The 21908-nt window shown below is 38.5% G+C and overlaps 1 protein-coding gene across 1 annotated transcript; it reads right to left on the reverse strand.

The window, feature by feature from the left end:
• Nucleotides 1-1784: 1784 nt before the first annotated feature.
• LOC108416239 (desmoglein-2-like) lies at nucleotides 1785-20209 on the reverse strand. Its single transcript, XM_017689268.2, has 14 exons — nucleotides 19976-20209; nucleotides 16609-16737; nucleotides 16199-16360; nucleotides 15481-15625; nucleotides 14465-14628; nucleotides 13307-13441; nucleotides 12970-13155; nucleotides 11555-12012; nucleotides 11306-11448; nucleotides 10129-10350; nucleotides 9671-9904; nucleotides 7770-7897; nucleotides 6820-7032; nucleotides 1785-4936 (listed from the first exon to the last, which is right to left on the reverse strand). The coding sequence occupies exons 1-14, from the start codon at nucleotides 20027-20029 to the stop codon at nucleotides 3851-3853; spliced, it is 3459 nt and encodes a 1152-aa protein (XP_017544757.1). The 5' UTR covers nucleotides 20030-20209; the 3' UTR covers nucleotides 1785-3850.
• Nucleotides 20210-21908: the final 1699 nt, after the last annotated feature.

Raw genomic sequence — 21908 nt, forward strand, 5'->3', positions numbered from 1 at the left:
GAACTATGTTAAATGTTCAAAAAAGATCTTTCACAGGTGATGTCGTCATGTTTGGGTATAAAATGAACATCCAGGAAAGGCCTCATTCTTTATGAGCAAGGATGGGTCAAGGCTTGTCAATTAGCAAAAAAAAAATCACCAGTGAATAGTCCAGCTATGTAAAAACAACATACCTCAATGAGTGATTGCAAAGATTTGGATTATTTCACCCTCTACAGTGCATAATATCTTCAAAAGATTCAAGGAATCCAGAAAAATCACAAGGCAAAAACCATAACTACACACCAGTGACTTTTGACCCCTCAGATAGCCCTGCACTATAGCACTACACAAGCTCAGCGATACTTTGGCAAACAGTGGTCAGTAAAGAATGTTTGTCGCTGTATCCACAAATGCAAATTAGGACTGTACTACGCACAGTGGAAGCGACATATCACAATGTCCAGAAATGCTGCTGACTTCTCTGGGCCCAAGCTCATCTGAAATGGATTGATTTACAGTGGGAACTACACTGTGGTCTGACAAATTGACCTTTCAGATTGTCTGTGGAAATAATGGATGTTGTTGGCCAAAGGAAAGGACCATCCAGATTGTTACCGCTGAAAATGTGTGGCGCATTACGAGTGTAATATACAATGCATACAACAGAAGAACAGCATATAATACCACTTTCAAAACTAGAATAATTGGCATCTTCAGTCCCAAAACAAGTATTAAATGTTTCTTAAAAGGAAAGGTGATGTTATATGGTAGTAATCATGTTCCTGTCTCTACTACTTTGGAAGTATCATATTTAAAATATATTTCCATCCATCCATCCAATTTCTAAGCCGCATTCTCCATTAGGGTCGAGGGGGGTCCTGGAGCCTATCCCAGCAGTCTTCGGGCAGAAGGCAGGATACACCCTGGACAGGTTGCCAGTCCAAAAAAATAAATAAAAAATATTTGCAAAAAAAAAAAAAAGTTTATAAAGGTAAAACATCAAGTATTGTGTTTGGTATTGTTTTCTATTAAATACAGGTCAAACAGAATTTACAGAACACTTTGTTTTCACTAGTACTTCACACACTGTTCCAACTTTTTTGGCATGTGGTTTGCAGTATAAATGTATTATCAGATGTTTGTGAGGTACTGGTGAAGTGAGGCAGATTAAAGTGTGGAAGCAGCACTGATCCACTGCTAAAGCCAAAGGGCTTGTTATGCAAGACTGATCAAATTTCTAGTAGGGCACAGGACACACTGGCTATTTACATATAACCCTTATTTCAGCTCGTTTCAGGCTTCTGTGTTTTCACAATCTTTACACAAGTGTAACTGGAGTTGATTCAACAGGATTATGTTGAATATTGGCCCAAACTCTGATTTATAGACTATGAACTATCTACTACGAGCTTTTAGTCTTTTAAAAATATCTACTACACTGTTTAGAACTGAAAGGCTGTTGCCTGGAATGCACTTAATTACATGGTGACTGAAAGCACAGCAATGCAAATCATGCACACAATTACTACAACTAACACAACTACAGTTATACATTATAGTTCTAAAATAAAACTATAATAATAATTTAAAACTACTAAACTTCAAAATGAACTATTTTTAATTTAAGCACTTCACTTAAGATGACAACCTAAATGTAGGCCATCATGATCAAACTACTACTTTACAGGCAGCAATATATAGATAACAGTTTTAAATAACACAATGTTACTAAGATACTTTAGGAAGTATTTGCATGGATATGCCATCTCCAATTTCAGTGAATTCATTCTTTCTCGACAAGATGTTTTATTTACTTATTGTTTATTTGGTATTCCAGTGTATAATAAGCAAAACATCACCTACAATCTACATACCCACAAACAAAAACAAATACAGACATTACCTTTTGGCCCTCTAGTAGAAAAATGGCAGTGTATATCAGAGTACATTCAAGCTTACAATAGAAAATGTACTTATTTTTGCTTTTGTACTCTTTGATATTCTGCACATACAAAAACAAGAAGTACCTTAAGTCCAAGAAGTATGCCCTTAAAAAAAAAAGTTATGCCTTTATGATGGTCCAGTTGTACAGCAAATATACAAAATTCTTTAGGATCATGCAGCAAACTGAACCCATTTCTCCAAAAGCACAAGTAACCCCCTAAAAGCCATGTAACATTATCCCAGCGTTCAAGCTTGGTTTTGAATTCAGTTTTTAGTATCGTTTGACGTTTAGTGTCAGTAGTGCGATGTGTAAATAACTTCAGCCGTTGCGATCCAGATATTCAGGTTCTGAGCTCACCACAGTGAAAAGCGCAAAGAGTACAAAGAAGTTAAAAAAATTCACTCAGCAGACAAAGACCTACAATTTTAAGTAGTGAAATCTTAATAAAATGTAACTAATAATACCAACTGGCTGCAGTTTGAGTTATTTTGAGTTTTTAAATGAGAACCAAGACATTATATAAAGCACTGAATTGCCCAAACTGAAAACAGTGAATAAAAGTTAAAGCTGGGGACAGACTGAAAGGTAGTCTCTGTCACTGTAAAAAACACTGAACGATAGCTTAAGAATAGACTTCAGAACTTAGTTTTAGAATTGTTTATTTAATAAAAGGCCCACTTAAATCTAAAACCATTTGTCATTAGCTTCCTTAATGGATTAGATTTATTCTTACTTTCCCTCCAATAACCAATCTAGCATCTTCTGCTGATATCTGGCCTATTTAGATACCGATATGCCATCTATACCAATGTCCATTATTATTTTCCTATTACATAATTTAATAAATACATTACATCAAAATAAAATGTAGGCATTTAAGTTTCCCAAAGTTGAAAAAGCTCAGGTAGTAAAACCATCCAATCCTACAATCAGATACTAAGTTAGCTATTAAAAAGGGTAATTTAGTAATATAAATTTCTACATAAAACAGTTTGTCATATTTTTACATTTGAAACATTTGAAATAATAAAATATTAAGGCAAAACAGAGAAGCTTTAAAACATTCAACTAATTGAAAAGCTTCTGTCTGTAATAAGTTTAATTTCAAGTGTTACATGGCACAACCAACAACAATCTTTATTTTGACACGATTTTAAGAAAATCAAATTTTTTGAGCACCGAATGATAAAATGGACTATTCTGTTAACAATTAATTTGTACTATAAAATGTTCTATAAAATAAATGTTAATACACTAAACAGATTCTTGTAGATACAAAAAACACACATTATCATCATATCATATTCTTTCTAATAAATGTTTTGTTATCATTTTGAAAGTCCAAAACTGATATATTCAAACAATTTTCTGTGTCCACTGCTTTATCTGTTTGCCCAGGCTTACACACTCTGCTACACTATCCAATGTGCTTTTGATGCTACTGCTAATTTTTGAAGTCAAATAATTAATCATTTGAATTAATTCAAATATTGACTTTGCACAGCTGCTTTTTCTATCTCAGTTTTCTGGAACCTCAACTGAAAACACTAGTATTACTGTGGATGCATTTTGTGTGGATTTTAATATAGGATACGGACATGGAGCCTATGAAGCTACTGATGGAAGCTGACCCGTGTATATTTTAAAAGTGCTGGCAAATGACTAATGGTAAAGATTCAAAAGGGCCCTCTTTGCAATGTGACACTCAAAACCATATTGACGTACACTACTGAAGTTCACAAATTAAAACCTTAATAAAAAAAAAACAATCCTTTCAAATAAAGCTGAAAAAGTGTTAGATGTTACTTGTATTCAAAGACAAGTATGCAATGTGCAAAGTGTAATGAAGATAAAAGAAAGTTGAAAATCTTTCCAGGTCAATAGAAAGTTAATGCAATGAGGGGTTTTATTATCCATGCATCTTTACAGGGGGCTTTTTTGAGTTGACACAACCTTCTTCTCTTGGATGACCACTTTCTGTGAGGAGGTTGGAACTCTGCTTATCTGGATGGAGCTTCCGTTCAATCCCACAGTCCCGCTTTGTGACCCTGCGCTGGAGGTCATGCCCCTCTGCAGTGATCCATGAACAACTCCTGATGGCCCACCCTGCGCTTCCATATACAGCATGTTCTGAGACCCACCTGTGGCAACACCTCTTTGCAGAGATCCATGCATCATGGGGCCTGACTGGCCTTCCACTACCATTACACCTTGAGAGCCAGCAATTCCGCCTCTCTGCAGTGTCCCCTGGAGGTACTGCCCACCCTGTGCTCCCCTCTCCACCAGCAGGAGCTGCGAACCAGATAGGTTAGCTGTCTGCAGCAGTCCTGTGTTCAGTGCCTGGGTGGATCCTCCACCTGTCTCCAGCAGCATCACTCTGTCTCCTCTGCTTATCGTGCCTTGTGCAGGAACAGTGCCCTGGACTAGAACTCTCTCAGCCATTGGAGCACCGTTCAGCATGTACATGCTTTGTCCCAATCCAACGGTGGGCCCCTCGGCCAACAGCACGGTGCTGGAAACTTGTGGCTCCACCACATAGTACAGAGGCTGTTGCTGCACCAACAGGGTCTGTGCTGGCTGGACGTCAATCAAAGTCTGGGCAGGCTTCATGTCAATCAGAGTCTGAGCAGGCTTCCTGTCAGCCACTACTGAGGCTTGGCTGTTGGTAACCATGACATTCTCCTCCACATGCATGGATGAAAATGGTGCAGGCCTAGCAGGAACATTCATAGTATTGACAATGTTGGTTTCTATGGAGACTGGTTCTGAGCGTTCCACGATGGGTTTCGGAATAGAGGGAGGAGGGGCTGAGACCTCTGTTGTGAATGTTGTGCCTCCACATATCTCAGCGAGAGTGGTGAACTTGGGCCCGAGGTCGTTGAGGAACTCCAGATCATTGTGCGATTCAAGGAGACTACAGCAGCCAATGGAACCAACTGGTGAACCCCGACCTTCATAGTCATATACCAGCAGAGCATTTTTGGCCGTGACATCCAGCTGATGACTCTTCTGCAAAAAGGGGAAAGATGAATGCATGTTGAGCCCTGGATTCCAAAGCTTATTGTTAAATTATTAACCCTAAGTCTTCAAGGGATTAAAGTACTTTATATTTTAAGTTACTATATGTAACCTAACCTCCAATTGTGAATTTAATGCATTTCAAGTACTTTACTATATATAGAGCTAAACAGGACTACAGTAGAGAAGGGCACAGCACAGCAGAATTAGGTGTTTTGATAACACTTTATTTGAAGGCTACCTTGATTGGGGCTTTATAACACATGCATAAACATTCAAAATCTTATTGAAAAAATGTATAAAGCAATAATTGAGTATAGTTTATGGTAGTAATCGTAAGATGACATATAAAAAACATTAAGTGAATGATTTCCTATTGATATAAAAGCCCTTTAACTAAAACTGCCTTACACTGTTATGCCCTACAGAATCTCTAGGCAGAGGCCTTGTTAACAACACCATAAGTTCTATATTTTTTTTTATCAGTAAAGGTATAAAAGCACAATTTCCCCTAAGGATACCCAACTCTGTTTTGTCATGTCTGCAGCACACTGACCTTAAAAGAATGATAATACTTTACACAATTTTCATTTACTTTCTACACTTCTGTGCATATAAAAGCAAGTCATTTTGTACTGTTGTACTCACACAGAAATCCAGTCTGAGATCGTTAACTTTTATACTTTTACTTAACTGCAGTATTTCTGTGTGTATATGTACTTGTATATTCATTCCTAAGGCAAAATACATACATACATATACACTCACCAGCCACTTTATTAGGTACCTTGCTAGTAAAAGGTTGGACCCCCTTTTGCCTTCAGAACTGCCTTAATTCTTCGTGGCATCCTTTCAACAAGGTTTTGGAAACATTCCTCAGAGATTTTATTTATTTATTTGAGTTACTGTTGCCTTTCTATCATCTCGAACCAGTCTGCCCATTCTCCTCTGAGCTCTCACATCAACAAGGCATTTTCGTCCACATGACTGGTGCTCACTGGATATTTTCTCTTTTTCAGACCATTCTCTGTAAATCCTAGAGATGGTTGTGTGTGAAAATCCCAGTAGATCATCAGTTTCTGAAATACTCAGACCAGCCCGTCTGGCACAAACAACCATGCCACATTGAAGGTCACTTACATCACCTTTCTTCCCCATTCTGATGCTCGGTTTGCACTTCAGCAAGTTGACTTGACCACCTCTACATGCCTAAATGCATTGAGTTGCGGCCATGTGATTGGCTGATTAGCTATTTGTATTAACAAAGAATTTAACAGTACATACAGTACCTAATAAAGTGGCCGGTGAGTGTATATACAAATTTACTTAAATTCAAGGGCAACAAAATTTTCCACAGTACTAGTATATCGCTGTTGTCAGAAGAAAAATCTCCAAAATTAGAACTTTACAGGAGAAAGAAAAAACATACTGTAATTTTATTGCAAGTCAATGGAACCAGACATCATTCCAAGTCATTTTGGGCAGTTTCTTTTGCTCCACTCATCATGAAATTTACACACAATATATAGGGCAATAGGTCATTTGAAATTATGTCAAAAAAGGAGTTACGAGGTTTTCTTCCGACAGCAGCGATATGGTGGTCTTAACTAGGTCTCTGCCATTACTCAGGAATGATGGCGTTCATAAATATTCAAGTATGACTTTATTTAAAGGTTAGGCTACCGAATAAAACATTTTTAAAGTATTACTGTGCACCAACACTTCAATTAACTTCTAATGCAGTTGAACCATTACTGGTGAGTTGCACGTAAAGGAAGGCAAAACTGTGCCAGGAACCTCTAAATGTGGAGCTCACTCTCCTGCCAATCTCTGAACACTGCATTGTCATTGCTTGCTAATTCATATCTACTTACACGTGAGTAGTACAGATTCAAGAAATCATCTGAGAGAGCCATTCCATCATCGTCAAATTCCTCTCTTATTATATAGCCATCCTCGCCTGCAGACGGCAGGTAACCAGCTCCTGCTCCTTCTATACCGTTCCCACCAGGCCAATAGGTGCCTTTAGGTGCCATGTTGCCCAATCCACCATCAACCTCTGGTGCAGTGAGGTGCATGGGCATATCCTGTCAAAGTGAGGAGGGACTACATGAGCGCTTAAGCATTTTTTGCACTGTGCATGACTTGAGATGTTAAACATAACATAGATGTACAGCATAATAGAATTTTGACTTTCGAATGTTTGAAGGGGTTTAAAGGCTATTCAGGTAACCATGAAAATCTTCGTCTTCAGGGACCATCTTTGTTTGGGATCAAGGTTTCATAAATTGAAAAGTAACTTTTCCCTTGCAAATAAAGTTTCTTTATTCAAATGGTATGAATTAGCATGAAATATATTTCAAACAAACTCTGTAGCTAACTGTTTCATTTTGCCGTTCTTGGATATAATAAATGATTTGTGTAATGGGTTTTCAGGAGAGGACGTGATACTCTTGCTGAAGACATTATTCATTAACTCTCCCTTTTTTTAAAACTCATGAGCAGCATGTCCACTGCTGGCACTTTTTACAATCATATCTGAGATTTTTTGGGCATTAAGAATTTTGGGCATTACATATTACACTTGTACCGATGATGCCTTCCATGTCAAAATTACCTGACCTTTTGTAAGCTATTTGTGACTTTTTACTCCATTATCTTGTGATGAAATTTGCATAGTGAATGCTTAAACAGTCATTACAATTTCTGAATACTGGAACTCCATGTGCACAACTCAAACACACTCCTACTATATTAATCATACATTCCATAACTAGGATTAACAGAACAGAATGGAAGACAAAGTTAAAGTTTCTGGCTTTACCCGGTCTTCTCCCTGTCCTTCTGTATGGTAGGCGATCAAGTGCTCTTTGGTGTCAAAGGGCATATCAGCGAAGGCTCCTCCCATAGCGGCTGCACCACATTGACAGAAGAGCAGCAAAAGTGGGATAACTGTGGAGAAAAACTAATTAATCAGCTGAGGCTAAAACATGGTAAATATCAGTAAATAGGTTATTATGTACAACCTAATTCCAATGAAGTTGGAACATTGTGTAAAACATAAATAAAAACAGAATACAATGATTTGCAAATCCTTTTCAATCTATATTCAATTGAATACACTAAAAGACAAGATATTCAATGTTCAAATGAATAAACTTTTGTTTTTTGCAAATATTCACTCAATTTTTAATTTGATGCCTTCAACACGTTCCAAAGAAGTTGGGACAGGGGCAACAAGACTGGGAAAGTTGAGGAATGCTCAAAAAACATGTGTTTGGAACATTCCACAGGTGAACAGGTTAATTGGAAACAGGTCAGTGTCATGATTGGGTATAAAGGGAGCATCCCTTAAAGGCTCAGTCATTCACAAGCAAGGATGAGGTGAGGTTCACCACTTTGTGAACAACATTGTTGAGAACAATGTTTCTCAACATGCAATTGCAATGAATTTAGGGATTTCATCATCTACAGTCCATAATATCATCAAAAGATTCAGAGAATCTGGAGAAATCTCTGCAAGTAAGCAGCAAGGCAGAAAACCAACATTGAATGCCCGTGACCTTCGATCCCCAGGCGGCACTACATTAAAAACCCACATCATTCTGTAATGGTTATTACCACATGGGCTCAGGAACACTTCAGAAAACCATTGTCAGTGAACACAGTTCGTTGCTCCATCTACAAGTGTAAGTTAAAACTCTGCAATACAAAGCGAAAGCCATATATCAACAACACCCAGAAACGCCGCCGGCTTCTCTGGGCCCGAGCTCATCTGAGATAGACTGACGCAAAGTGGAAAAGTGCCCTGTGGTCTGATGAGTCCACATTTCAAATTGATTTTGGAAATCATGGACGTCGTGTCCTTCGGGCCAAAGAGGAAAAGGACTGTCCGGATTGTTATCAGTACAAAGTTCAAAAGCCAGCATCTGGTATGGGGGTGTGTTAGTGCCCATGGCATGGGTAACTTGCACATCTGTGAAGGCACCATTAATGCTGAAAGGTACATACAGGTTTTGGAGCAACATATGCTGCCATCCAAGCAACGTCTACGTGGCGTCGTAGTAAAAGAGTGCGGGTACTAGACTGGCCTGCCTGCAGTCCAGACCTGTCTCCCATTGAAAATGTGTGGCGCATTATGAAGTGCAAAGTATGATAATGGAGACCCCGGACTCTTGAGCAACTGAAGTTCTACATCAAGCAAGAATGGGAAAGAATTCCACCTACAAAGCTTCAACAATTAGTGTCCTCAGTTCCCAAATGCTTATTGAGTGTTGTTAAAAGGAAAGGTGATGTAACACAGTGGTAAACATGCCCCTGTCCCAACTTCTTTGGAACGTGTTGCAGGCTTCAAATTCAAAATGAGTGAATATTTGCAAAAAACAATAAAGTTTATCTGATTGAACGTTAAATGTCTTGTCTTTGTAGTGTATTCAAGTGATATAGGTTGAAAAGGATTTGCAAATCATCGTATTCTGTTTTTATTTATGTTTTACACAACGTCCCAACTTCATTGGAATTGGAATTGTATTTGCTCCATGAGGGTATACAGTTTTTAAAGTAAATACAAACGTCCATACTCAAGGGTTCCTGTGTCAATGTCAACTACTGTCACATTGCTACATTTAGGCCAAACTCCATTCCTCAGAAATCATAAGGGAATATTGCCTCCTCTAAGATCTAGTTTGGACCACTGAGATGAAACAGACACAACACTGAACTCACGTAAGAGCAGAAGGAGTCCCAGGAGAAGCAGACCAATTCCAGCTTTGCCAAGCACCGAGCCCTTCTGTTGAGCCCCACGGGCACCACATAGACCATGATGATTACAGGTGCATACATCCAGTTTTAGCACCTGTGGCTCTGGACATGCCTCCCCCTGCTGGTCACGCACCTCCACTGTCACTTCCTGAGTACCCGGCCACAGACTTTCATGAGTTCTCAAGATGGCCGTTGTCTCTAAAATAACATTGAAACAGTAACATCAAAGTAAAAATAAGGGAGAGCTGATACTGAAGACTGGTCATGTTATTTTAGTACTAGACAAAATTTTCTACACCCAGCTCCACAGTCCTTTTTGCTAAATACAAGCTATCATTTGTTTTTCATAGGCTAAAATCCTCTGAAGTAATTTTTGTTTACTCTAAACAACAACTCTAACTCAATCAACTAACACTGCATACCATTTAAGTGCTCCACACTCCATTTTCCCTTAGTTTTTTCAGGAACTATGCTGAAAGTGAAAGGGGCTCCATTGGGAGGAGCATCTTCATCTATTGCAGTGACATATATGGCTTCCTGGTTGGTGCACAAAGTCTGTGCCTGGCTCGTCAGAGTAGGGCAGTGGTCATTAAAGTCCTCCACCTGGATGGCAACTGTGCCTGTAGCTGTAGTATAGGGTACGTCTGTGATAAGAGATAATAATAATAAGAAGAATAAGAATAATAATTTACATTCATATAGTGCCTTTCACAAACCCAAGGTACATTTTCAGCTCCACTAAGTTTGGCTGAATGATTCTGAAAGCAGTTTCCAAATTTATAATGGAACAAAATGACAAACTAATCAAATCACAAGTACATTATCTAACATCTTTATTTCCATTGATCTGTGTTTTGCTGTATTGATGATAAATGGTGCTCCCTGCAGAACAAGTAATGCAGTAATTCCTGCAGTAACCTGTTGGCAGTATCATTAACAGTTCTACTGTGCAAGTAGGTGGTTATATAACAGCACTGCATAAAGAAGTCTTTTTTTAAATCTCCAAATACAATGCAGACTGAGAAAGTGGATACAGATTCTATTTAGACAGCTGGTCTGATTCGTATGTAAATCAATTCTGTAAGCACTTCATCAAATAAAGAATAATATAATTTTCACTGATACACCATGCTGCTAATGTTAATTCATGGTGCCCCCTACAGGACAGGTTGTATAAGTGCCATGAGCAATAAAACTTAGTAGGCAGACCTATACCACCCCCTAGTGAGTATATAACTGCATTGCTACAGTTTTCAATGTAGCATGAAAGACTAAACATATTTTACAGTACATTATCAGTTCTATATTCTCTGCAATTAAATCCTGAGTAAAAACAGCAGTCAGTCTTTTTAAAGCAATTACAGCGTGGATAATTTAGCAGGTTGAAGTCTGAATAAATGGATATCTGAACACACACACACACACACACACACACACATATATATATACACACACACACACACATATATACACACACACACACACACACACACACACACATATATATATATATATATATATATATATATATATATATATATATATATAAAACCAAGATAACTTTTTTGGCTTATTACTGCACACAAGGGGCTTTGTTACCTTGACTGATGCAAAGGATCTGGGCTGTGTATGTCCCATTGACCAAGTGTGGAGATTCCCGGTCTGGAATTTTGTTTAGTCTAATTTCAGCTGTTTTCTCATCAATGGACAGCCAGTTGTCTGGGTCAGCGCCTTTGACATATCTGAAAGAAAAAGGGAAAAAAAAACTCTGTATTTGTTTTGTAGATCAATCTTGCATGAACAAGTAATTCTATAAATTGTGGAAAGAAAATATAAAGGCACACTAACCTGACGTTCTTAGAAGGTAACCCTGTATCTCCATCGAGGGCAGGGTACTTAGCAATGACTTTCGTTATATCAACCGTCTTGCCATCTTCAGAAAGGGGGATTGCCTTTACTTTGGGGTTGAAGCGTGGACCCTCAGGCTGGTTTTTTACGTTGATGTTCACATTGTACACTTTACCACTTCCAAGGGTACCTGGGCTTCCTGGTACAATAGACCCTCCTCCAGTACTCCAACTTGATCCTGAACTTCCTCCTCCGCTACCACTACCGCTACCACTACCACCACCACTACCACTACCACTACCACTACCACTACCACTACCACTACCACTACCACCAACAGCTCCTGGGATCACCACTCCAATTGTTCCTGCACCTCCTGTCACTGAGGGATGGTAGGGAGCCTTGTTGGACACCGCAATGCCCAGATTCATGTTTTTGACCTCCTCATAATCCACAGCCTGAAAGCAGAGAATATGCATCACTTCATCTGTACATGCTAGTACAGATGCTGCAACTATTTGATGATCAAATGATCAAAGCAAAAGAGATTTTCATAATGTAGGTAATTATAGAATTATTGCACCGTTAGAAAAAAAAAGTTTTTTTTAAACTTAATCTTTTAAGACCCCAAAAACACAATAACAATACCATTTGAACCACACAGCAGCGCAGAAACTCAAATATGACATATTAATGTGTTTTTTTTTTCTTGGTTGAAAAAGCATGAATATTGCTTTGAGACTGCATGTTTCTTGTAGTTCTTGGCAGTGTGTTTGGCTTTGTTATCAGTTTTGCTGATAACACAGGACTGCTGTTGGCTGGCTATTTTTGGTTGACTGACAGCTCTGAATTGGTTTAATATATGATAAATAATAATAAAGTGTTTATTAGGAACATCTTAGAATTTAATTAGGGTTGTTTGAATTTGACCCCCACCTCCCTGCCCTCCTGTCTGATCCGATTCCTTGAACATGAAGTATCAGCGGAAATTGAGTATAATGTTTGTGTTGTGCAAAAATAAATAAATAAATAAACAAAACAAAAAAAATAACTTAAATAAAAAAGATTCTAAAAGGTTTTTTTTTTAATTATTATTTTAAAACATCACACTATATTTTTTCATTAAAATGCTTAAATGTAACAAGTTATATGTACAGCAAATTCGCTCAATGGGTGAAGCGGCAGGGTTAGGGTAACTTTCAGGCGTCCTCACAGGTGTTTTAAGGCAGCCCTGGTGCAATCAAATCTTTGTGTTTTCATAATTAATACAGCTGTACAATTCAGGTAAGACACACAAGGCCAATTTTTACAACTACTAAAATTAATACAACAGTAAAAGTACTTCATTTTTACTATGTACATAATACAACATTCTGGACTGATCTTTTATGATATGTGGAAAATTATCTGTCAACCTTGTTGAGCATCAGGACTCCCTCGTTGGTGTTTGGATCAGTGTAAATGCTGAAATGCCCCCCTTCATTCCCTGACACAATGTCAAACTTGGCCAGCCAGCTATCGGTGCCCTCCATGTCCAGATCTTTCGCTTTGATTCTCATCACCTCTACGCCATCTGTGTTCTCCTCAATACTGCCCTCATACTGCAGACAAGGAAGAGAAACAGTAAGTCTCTTTACAGTACAATAACAGCCTCGTTAATAGTCTCATTAACCTATATTTCTGTGTCCCAAAGAACCAAGAGCACAATCAACATTCACACTAAATGATGATAAAACAGTAAAAAAAACTTACATTTTCATTTTCTAGTGTTGGGACATTATCATTTACGTCCAGGACCAGGACTTCAAACGATGCTGTTCCTGTGCGGCACCCAGGGGCCCCATTGAGATCTGAAGCTTTTACAGTAAGTGTGTAGTGATCAACACTCTGCAGAGAGATTGGCATTTTAATTAGACACTGTTTTGACTTATGAGTAAAATACACTGATCAGGCATAACATTATGACCTTGTTTCTATGCTCATTGTCCATTTTATCAGCTCCACTTACTATATAGGTGCACTTTGTAGTTCTACAATTACAGACTTTGTTAGACCACTTTTACCCTGTTCTTCAGTGGTACTATTTGTGTGGTGGATCATTCCCAGCACTGAAGTAACATTGATGTGGTTGTGGTGTGTTAGTTTGTGTTGCGCTGGTCTGAGTGGATCAGATACAGCAGTGCTGCTGGAATGTTTAAACACCTCTGTGTCACTTCTTGACTGACAATAGCCCACCAATCAAAAATATCCAGCTGGGAGCACCCTGTGACCACTGACGAAGGACAAAAGGATGACCAACACAAACTGCAGCAGCAATGAGCTATCGTCTCTGCCTTTACATCTGCAAGGTGGATGGACAAGGTACAAGTGTCTAATAGAGTGGACAGTGAGTGGACAGTGAGTGGACACAGTGTTTAAAAACTCCACCAGCACTGCTGTATCTGCTCCCCTTGTACTGGCACAACACACACTGACACACCACCACCACCACATCAGTGTTACTGCAGTGCTAAGAATGATCCACCAAACAAATAGTACCTGCCCTGTGAGGATCCACAGGGGTCCTGACCACTTAAGAACAAGGTAAAAGGGGGGCTAACAAATTATGCAGAGGAACAGATGGACTACAGTCTGTAATTGTTGAACTACAAAGTGCAGCTATATAGAAAGTGGACCTGATAAAATGGACATTAAGCTTAGAAGCAAGGAGGTGGTCATAATGTTATGCCTGATCAGTGGCTTAATGTATACATAGTTATATATCACAAGCTACACAAACAATAGTAATTAGCAAATAAAAATAGCAATAGTAAATAGCAATTAAAGACATACTGGGATCTTTCTGCACTGAAAAGCAGCTATAGTGAAAAAGTGGAAAGCCACTGTCTTTCATGGTGCATGACTTCTCACCTCTCTGTCTAGGTTAGGATTGCTAACCAGCACTTCTCCATTGGAATTAATCTTGAACATCATGTTCCCTGGAGGGTCCTGATTTATTATGTCATAGCGGATCTGAGAGTTGGGGTTCCCAGGTTCGTCAGCATCGGTGGCTAAAACCCTCATTACAACGGTATCTAGAGGATTTAAAGACAGAGTCATTAGCATAACTAACAACGGTTATGCATACCCATGAACATACCATACTCTCAGCTAGTGATGGGACCGGTATCAGTGTCATGCAAAACCAGAAATATTTAGTTTTTGTAGTATTGATAGATAACAAGTACTACAACTATGTACAACAACCAATACTCTATTTCATTTAATAACAGTGTCCCTGTTTCTAAGATGACAAACTCTACAATATGTAAAGTACATACACTACTGTGTGAAAGTTTTAGGTATCTAAGCATTTCTAAACAATTTACCTCAGCAGTGAGTTAATCACAGTATACATTAGAATAAAGTCATATTCATAATTCAAATAAAATCAATAAAAAGTAACAAGAATTTCCTGGTTCAATATTTTTCCTGGACCTTCACAGACACCACAGAGACTGGTTAATATCATCAATTACATCATGAGCACAATTTACTGAAGCACAATTTACTGAAATGTTTAAACAAACACACCAACATCCAGAAAATCACTACTTATTTCATATATATATATATGTATTTCATATATAATAAAATTGTTAATTAATACTCTATACATTTTGTTTATTCAAATATTAACACTTTTCTCAGCAAATAAACACAAACTACACAAATAAATAGATTTCAAAAATGTGTCTTGTGTACCTGAGACTTTCCCACAGTACTGTATGATATATTTGTAAAATACTATGATACTGAATTTTATCAGTGTGATCTCACCAACATTTAACTTGCCATCCTGTTAAATTTCCAACAAATATCTTTCACCATCATGGTATGCTGCATGTTGGCAATATCAGTGAGAGGGTAATGAGTTAGGGACTTGCCTACAGCGCTGAGTTCTTTCACAGAGCCTGGCGAGATAGTGGCAGGAAAGATGGGTGCATTGTCATTCTGATCCTTCACTTTTATCCTAAGCTGAATGTCATTCTCTGCCACTGTGCCATTTCTGAACGTAGCAATTCCAGAGAGCTGTGAAGGTGAGAAGGGTTAATATTGTTACTTAACAATGTTGTCACAAGACACTGATTCATAAAGAGCCCATTCTCATAGAAAACCAATTTCCCCAGGACTTTTTTTTTAAACAAAAAGTTTGGCGCCGCAGTATATAAACATTGTTAAAGTCTCGAAATGTACAGTTCACCCTGTCCAAACTGAAGAAACACTGTGTTTTTTTTAATGTCAAGAAAACAATGCATTAATATCATATTGATCTATTCAGCCTACAGCAAATTAGCCCCACCAACTAATGGTGAATTTTCAATTTTTCAGCCTGGACTGCTTTTAAAATAAAGCACAATAAAAAAGCAGCCAATCAGAACAGATATCCTTTATGTATCAGTCTTGACTGCACAGTGACAAAAACATCCTGTTTATTTCAAAGAGATAAAAAGATGGAAAATGGTCATAAAGAAAATTAATCATGGCTAATTTTGGTGCACAAACCCACACAGTGGATTTTAGCCAAAAACAAACAAACAAACAAAAAACAACAAACAACAAGAAAAATGTAGAATATGGGCCTTTTGCTCTAAACAGACCTACATTGTACTGCGAAATCATCTCTCGGTCCAGGATACCAGTTATCTGAACATAACCATTGTTAGGGATCACAACAAACAGGTTGAAGGGTGCCTGGTCTGCTCCAACGCCCCTTAAGGCATAGGTTATTAAGTTTTTTCCATCGTCATCTTTGTCTGAGCGAATCTGAAACATACATATCAGACATAAGTTATCAAGAAAACCTAGAATCTCAAAAGCAGTATCTTCACAGCAGGGGTAAAAAACATTTTTAGCTTCAGTTAATGTAACTTGAAAAAATGGAAAGGTTTGCTTTTGACCATTTATCACAAAATGTTTGTACAGTGTAAATGGCAGCTGGTATTTCTGAATGGGTAAAAAATGTTTTTTATGTCAAAGAGAAGAAAGCAAGATTTTGATGAGAGCATTCTCACTCTAGCAATGAATTCCTTTTTGGTGTAGTCCACATTCTCCTCCAGAACTTGCGGAGGAACGATCCATTCCCTCTTCTGCCGATGAAGGGCTACAGAAAAGTCTGCTCTGGCTTCAGCTTCCCTCACGCACTAGAAAAAGATGGTTTAGCTATTAAAACTTACAAGCATTTTGCATGGTAGCCTCAGCATCTACAATGGGATCATTCTTCTGTTTTGTCTTTTATACTGTAGCACGTCTTCTCTTCTGTTCCTCTATGCAATGACATGCATTGAATGTTCCATGTCTACTAAATATGAACCATTGGACTTGATGTTAATCATAGTGCAAATATAGATTTCAGGAGAATCAAAGCACAACAGCACCTATAGTATTCCACACCTATAGGTAAAGGCACAACACAGTACCACGGAAGGCACAAAATGGTGGACAAATCAAGGGCCTGTCTCAACAGCCATCTGCTTGACAGGATATTCTCTATCGCAACACTTTGCTCCTGTCAACCAAACATCTCCCTCTGCCAATACAGCACAAAGCAGTGACAAGCCAGCCCGCTTCAGTGATTAAAGCCATATTCAAGAACCGCTGAAACAGCGCAATGGCAGCACCACAATTAAATGGTTTTACTATTACAAAGCACAGCACACACAGACATTTCACCCTGTAACTGGTACGTTGCCTATCGAAAGTTGGTGTTGATGTACTGCCAAAGACTGTCACAGCACTTACAGAGATTCCTCCACACTGTAAGAAATGATTCGATGTTTTAACTTCAAATAATAAGTAATCTGGTTGCCTTAAAGTTCACTGAACTTTTAAGGTACTAATCTGTGTTTAACATTCCTATAAATTATTTGTTCAATCAACTCAAAATTGTAAGGCAGTTAAAAGTAAAAACAAAGTTAAAGCATCAATTCATTTTTATCAGTGAGGACTTTTTTAAAAGTGACTGTCACTAATAAATAAAGTATTTATGATGTTTGTCCTGATGTTCTGCATTAACTGAACAAAACATTTCTGAATGAAACGTATTTCTACAAAACGAACAACGTCTATTATTGACATTGTATATTCTGACTGCTTTCTGTATAAAAGCACAGTAAATATGAGCTGTCCGATATAACAAACGGTCATCAGGCTGTGTCAAGTATGCTAGATTAGGAAAAAGCTACAGTATTTTTTATATTCTTCATTTTAAACCAACTTTTTCTATAGCTAATATACACACAGGGCATCTTCCTGGCCTTCCTTGTATCAGGCTAACTACTAGACATTCTGATTCAAGATGACTGCAATCACACAAGCACAGAGTGAGATACAATTATCTGTTGCCAAACATGAATAATTCAAATATGAGACAGTGTCACTCCATGTCACTCATACTGGATAATTGCTTGTTCTAACATGTTTGTAGACAATTCACTTCCTCAATAACTGGGAATTATGACTTCTCACGTTTTCAGTATAAAATCAAGTCAAAAAACGGTTGTTTCCAACTCCAGTTCTGGGGACGACACACTGCACACTATTTCACTTTCCCTAATCTTAAAGGGGGATTCTATCAATTCTTCAAAACGTCTGCATAATTCAAACATTGCGATAAAAACAAAGTGAATCTACATGTCTACATGTTTGCTGAGTGTTTAGCAGTAATGTGTTGGGAATGAGAAAACAGTGGTAAATCTTTGGCTACTATGTAGCCTTTTAACAACCTACATACAGTACTGTGCGAAAGTCTCAGGCACACAAGACACATTTTAAAAATCTATTTATTTGTGTAATTTGTGTTTATTTGCTGAGAAAAGTGTTACTATTTGAATAAACAAAATTTATAGAATATTAATTAATAATTGTGTGTATATATATATATATATATATATATATATATATATATATATATATATATATGAAATAAATAGTGATTTTCTGGATGTTGGTGTGTTTGTTTAACCATTTCCAAACCTCTCCTCGAGGAAGCCTAGTATTATAAGCATTATATGTAGTTAGTTATGTTCAGTATTATATGTAGTTAAAAAGCAACTCCTGGTTTGACCAACCAGTGCTTCAGTAAATTGTGCTCATGATGGAATTGATGATATTAACAAGTCTCTGTGGCGGCTGTGAAGGTCCAGGAAAAATATGGACCCAAGAAATTCTTTATGTTTATTTGAATTATGAATATGACTTTATTCTAATGTATATTGTGATAAACTCACTGCTGAGGTAAATTGTTAAAAATTTGCTTAGATGCCTAAAACCTTCGCACATTACTGCATATCTACATTATATACATTATATGGATTTGAAAAAGTACATTCTAGTCCAAAGGACTGTGTCAAAACAATCCTAAAACAGTATCTTACACATTAGACAGCATATCCATAACCTTTTTTGTGATATAACTTTTCGAGGCATTAAACACTTCAGACGTCTGGTTCCTATCACCACTGCTGTGAACAATTCCGACGGAAGATTCTGCAGAACGGAATATTTCACATTAAACCACTCCAAACGACTTAACAATTGGCTTATGGACAAGTCATAAAAAATTGAAATCCCTTTTTAACACTGTCCTCACAGCTCTATGATCACCTGCTGCTGAATCAGGTAATCGTGTTGATATTTTCCACTGTTGTTGGAACTGTTGTTGGGAAAACAACAATGTGAAATTCATTAGGCCCTTGAACTGGGAATGTGAGCCACTTCCATACACCTTAGCAAAATGAAGGCCATCTTTCAAATCAACACTACAGGATGCTTCGAGTCTTTTCGAAAGCCGTGTCATGAAAGCGATCTCAGCCAACACCCTCTACCAAACCACATCATGTTAACAGTTTCCAAACGTTAGGAAGTGATAAAACAACAAAGACTGGAATGTGAGACTCAATTCCAACCTAATCATGTGGAAAAGCCCATTTTATAGGAATGTTATTACCTGGCCTTCTTGCTATGAGACTGAACCAAACAATTTACTTGGAGCTGGAAATGAACATATAGCAATTGGGCATACTGGCTGAACCAGCAGGACAAGTGGGGTCTCGAAACCACAGTCCACAGCACGGGTCAGAACAATACACACACACACACACACACACACACACAAACACACACACAAACGCAACGATTACTGTGGGACGCTGACTAACCTTACGGTCTACACAGTGCAGCTGTAGGCGACCATTTATTTGACAAGACTGCAACCTTAACACAACCTTACGCGTCTGTTCGTTCAAAGACCAACGGCTCACTCAACGCGCTCAGAGATAAAGTGGTAACCTGAGCGGCACTCGGAGCTTATCGTGGGGGATTCACAGCCGAGAGAAACACGGAAACGTCTCTAAAAAACTCGAAACGAACTAAGTTACTCACTGATAAAGCGAAGCAGAAGAGACCGAGAGCTGCTGTACACAGAGACCGGGCCATGTCCGGAAGAGCGGGGTTCCTGGGCCCTCGAGCTGCCGTCCGCGAGCACTTTAGTCCGAGTAGAGTCGAGTCCAACCGTCAAACGCCGAGAGAGAGAGAGCTGAAGATAAATGAAGGAGGTCTACTCTCTCTCCATCACCACACACCCTCACCCTGGGCTGGGAACTGCACGTCACGGGCGCGTATGTGAGAGAGAGAAGGTGAGAGAGAGAGAGAGAGAGAGAGAGAGAGAGAGAGAGAGAGACAGACAGAGAATATCAGGTGATTTCCGTAAACATCGTAACGAACTTTCTCTTCCACTCTGCTTAGTCAGTGTCTGTACATTTATTCGTGATAATATGTTAGCATAAACACTACGTCATCGCCTTCCACTAAATCCCCATGTAGAACTCTTTCCGTAAATAAAGTGCATTTTGGGCCTCGAAAAATTTGTTTTTCCTTTTGTATTTTTTGACAAAGTACTAATCAAACTAAGTGCTTTACCTTGAGAAAATATTACTTTCCCACGTCAAGCTGTCAAATCAGATACCAGATGAGCTGGTTTTAAAGGAAATGTACAGCATCTTTGCAACACTGTTACTCATTTTAGGGAGATGTATGAACGGCATGCGTCAACTGAATTTAGCAATAAATACTTTTATTCAAATGTTTTTTTATTTTAAAATGTTTTGTTCCTGGTAAAAGAAAAACAGGGTTGAAACCTGTTAAGGTAACTAAGTCTGAAATAAGCTGCAGTTCAGGAGTGGTTAGCTTGACCGATACACATGTTGCATGTTAACTACTAATAATAACCATAATAACCAGGTCACCAAAAAAACAAAACACTAAGCACTTTATTGGGAACACATCCTTTTATCTACTCTCACTGTCCAGTTTAATCAGCACCACTTACAAGACAGGAGCGCTTTATAGTTGTACAGTTCCAGACTGTTGTCCATCTGTTTCTCTGCACTTTCTTAGCCCTGTTACCCTGTTCTTCAATGGTCAGGACTCCCAGAGGACCACCTTAGCGCAGGTATTATTTGGGTAGTGAATCACTGTCGGCCTATCGCCTCACAACAAGAAGGGCCTGGGTTTGTTTCCCCAGCTGGGCGACCTGGGACCTTTCTGTGTGGAGTTTGCTCTCCCCGTGTGTGTGGGTTTCCTGTGGGTTCTCCGGTTTCGTCCCACAGTCCAAAGACACACAGTTTGGCCAACTGGGCATGGTAAATTGCCCCTCGGTGTGACTGAATGTGTGTGTCTGTCTGTCTACCCTGTGATGGACTGGCGACATGTCCAGGGAGTATCCTGCCTTCCGCCCGATGTCAGCTGGGATAGGCTCCAGCACCCCCCACGACCCAGAAGGAGAAGTGGCTTAGATCATCACGGTCTGCACTGCAGTGACACTGACATTGTGGTGGTATGTTAGTGTGTGTTGTGCTGGTATGAGTGGATCAGTAACAGCAGCGCTGCTGGAGTTTTTAAATGCTGTGTCCACTTACTGTCCACTGTATTAGACACTCCTACCTTGTCAGTCCACCTTGTAGATGTAAAGATACTGAAGTGTTACTAAGGTGTTAACACTGCTTTGTCTATGGTATATGATAAATGGAACGCTCCAAGTTTTATGAGGAGGGACAGGTTTTGGTTACGTGAATGCACATAAAATGCTGGACACTGGATTAAACTGATAACCAAATATGATAACCACCACTGCAATTATGGGACAGCCAAAAATCACCACATTAATGCAATTAAAACAATTTTTGTGAGCATCTAAATAATAATAATAATAATAATAATAACAGCTGTATTTTAAGTTAAGGCACAGTTCCCTTCAAAAAAAAAAAAAAACAAACAGTCAATTTGAAAAAACTAATGAAACATAAACTGAACTCTA

The sequence above is a fragment of the Pygocentrus nattereri genome, chromosome 4 (genome assembly GCF_015220715.1).
Source record: "Pygocentrus nattereri isolate fPygNat1 chromosome 4, fPygNat1.pri, whole genome shotgun sequence".
NCBI classification, from domain to species: domain Eukaryota; kingdom Metazoa; phylum Chordata; class Actinopteri; order Characiformes; family Serrasalmidae; genus Pygocentrus; species Pygocentrus nattereri.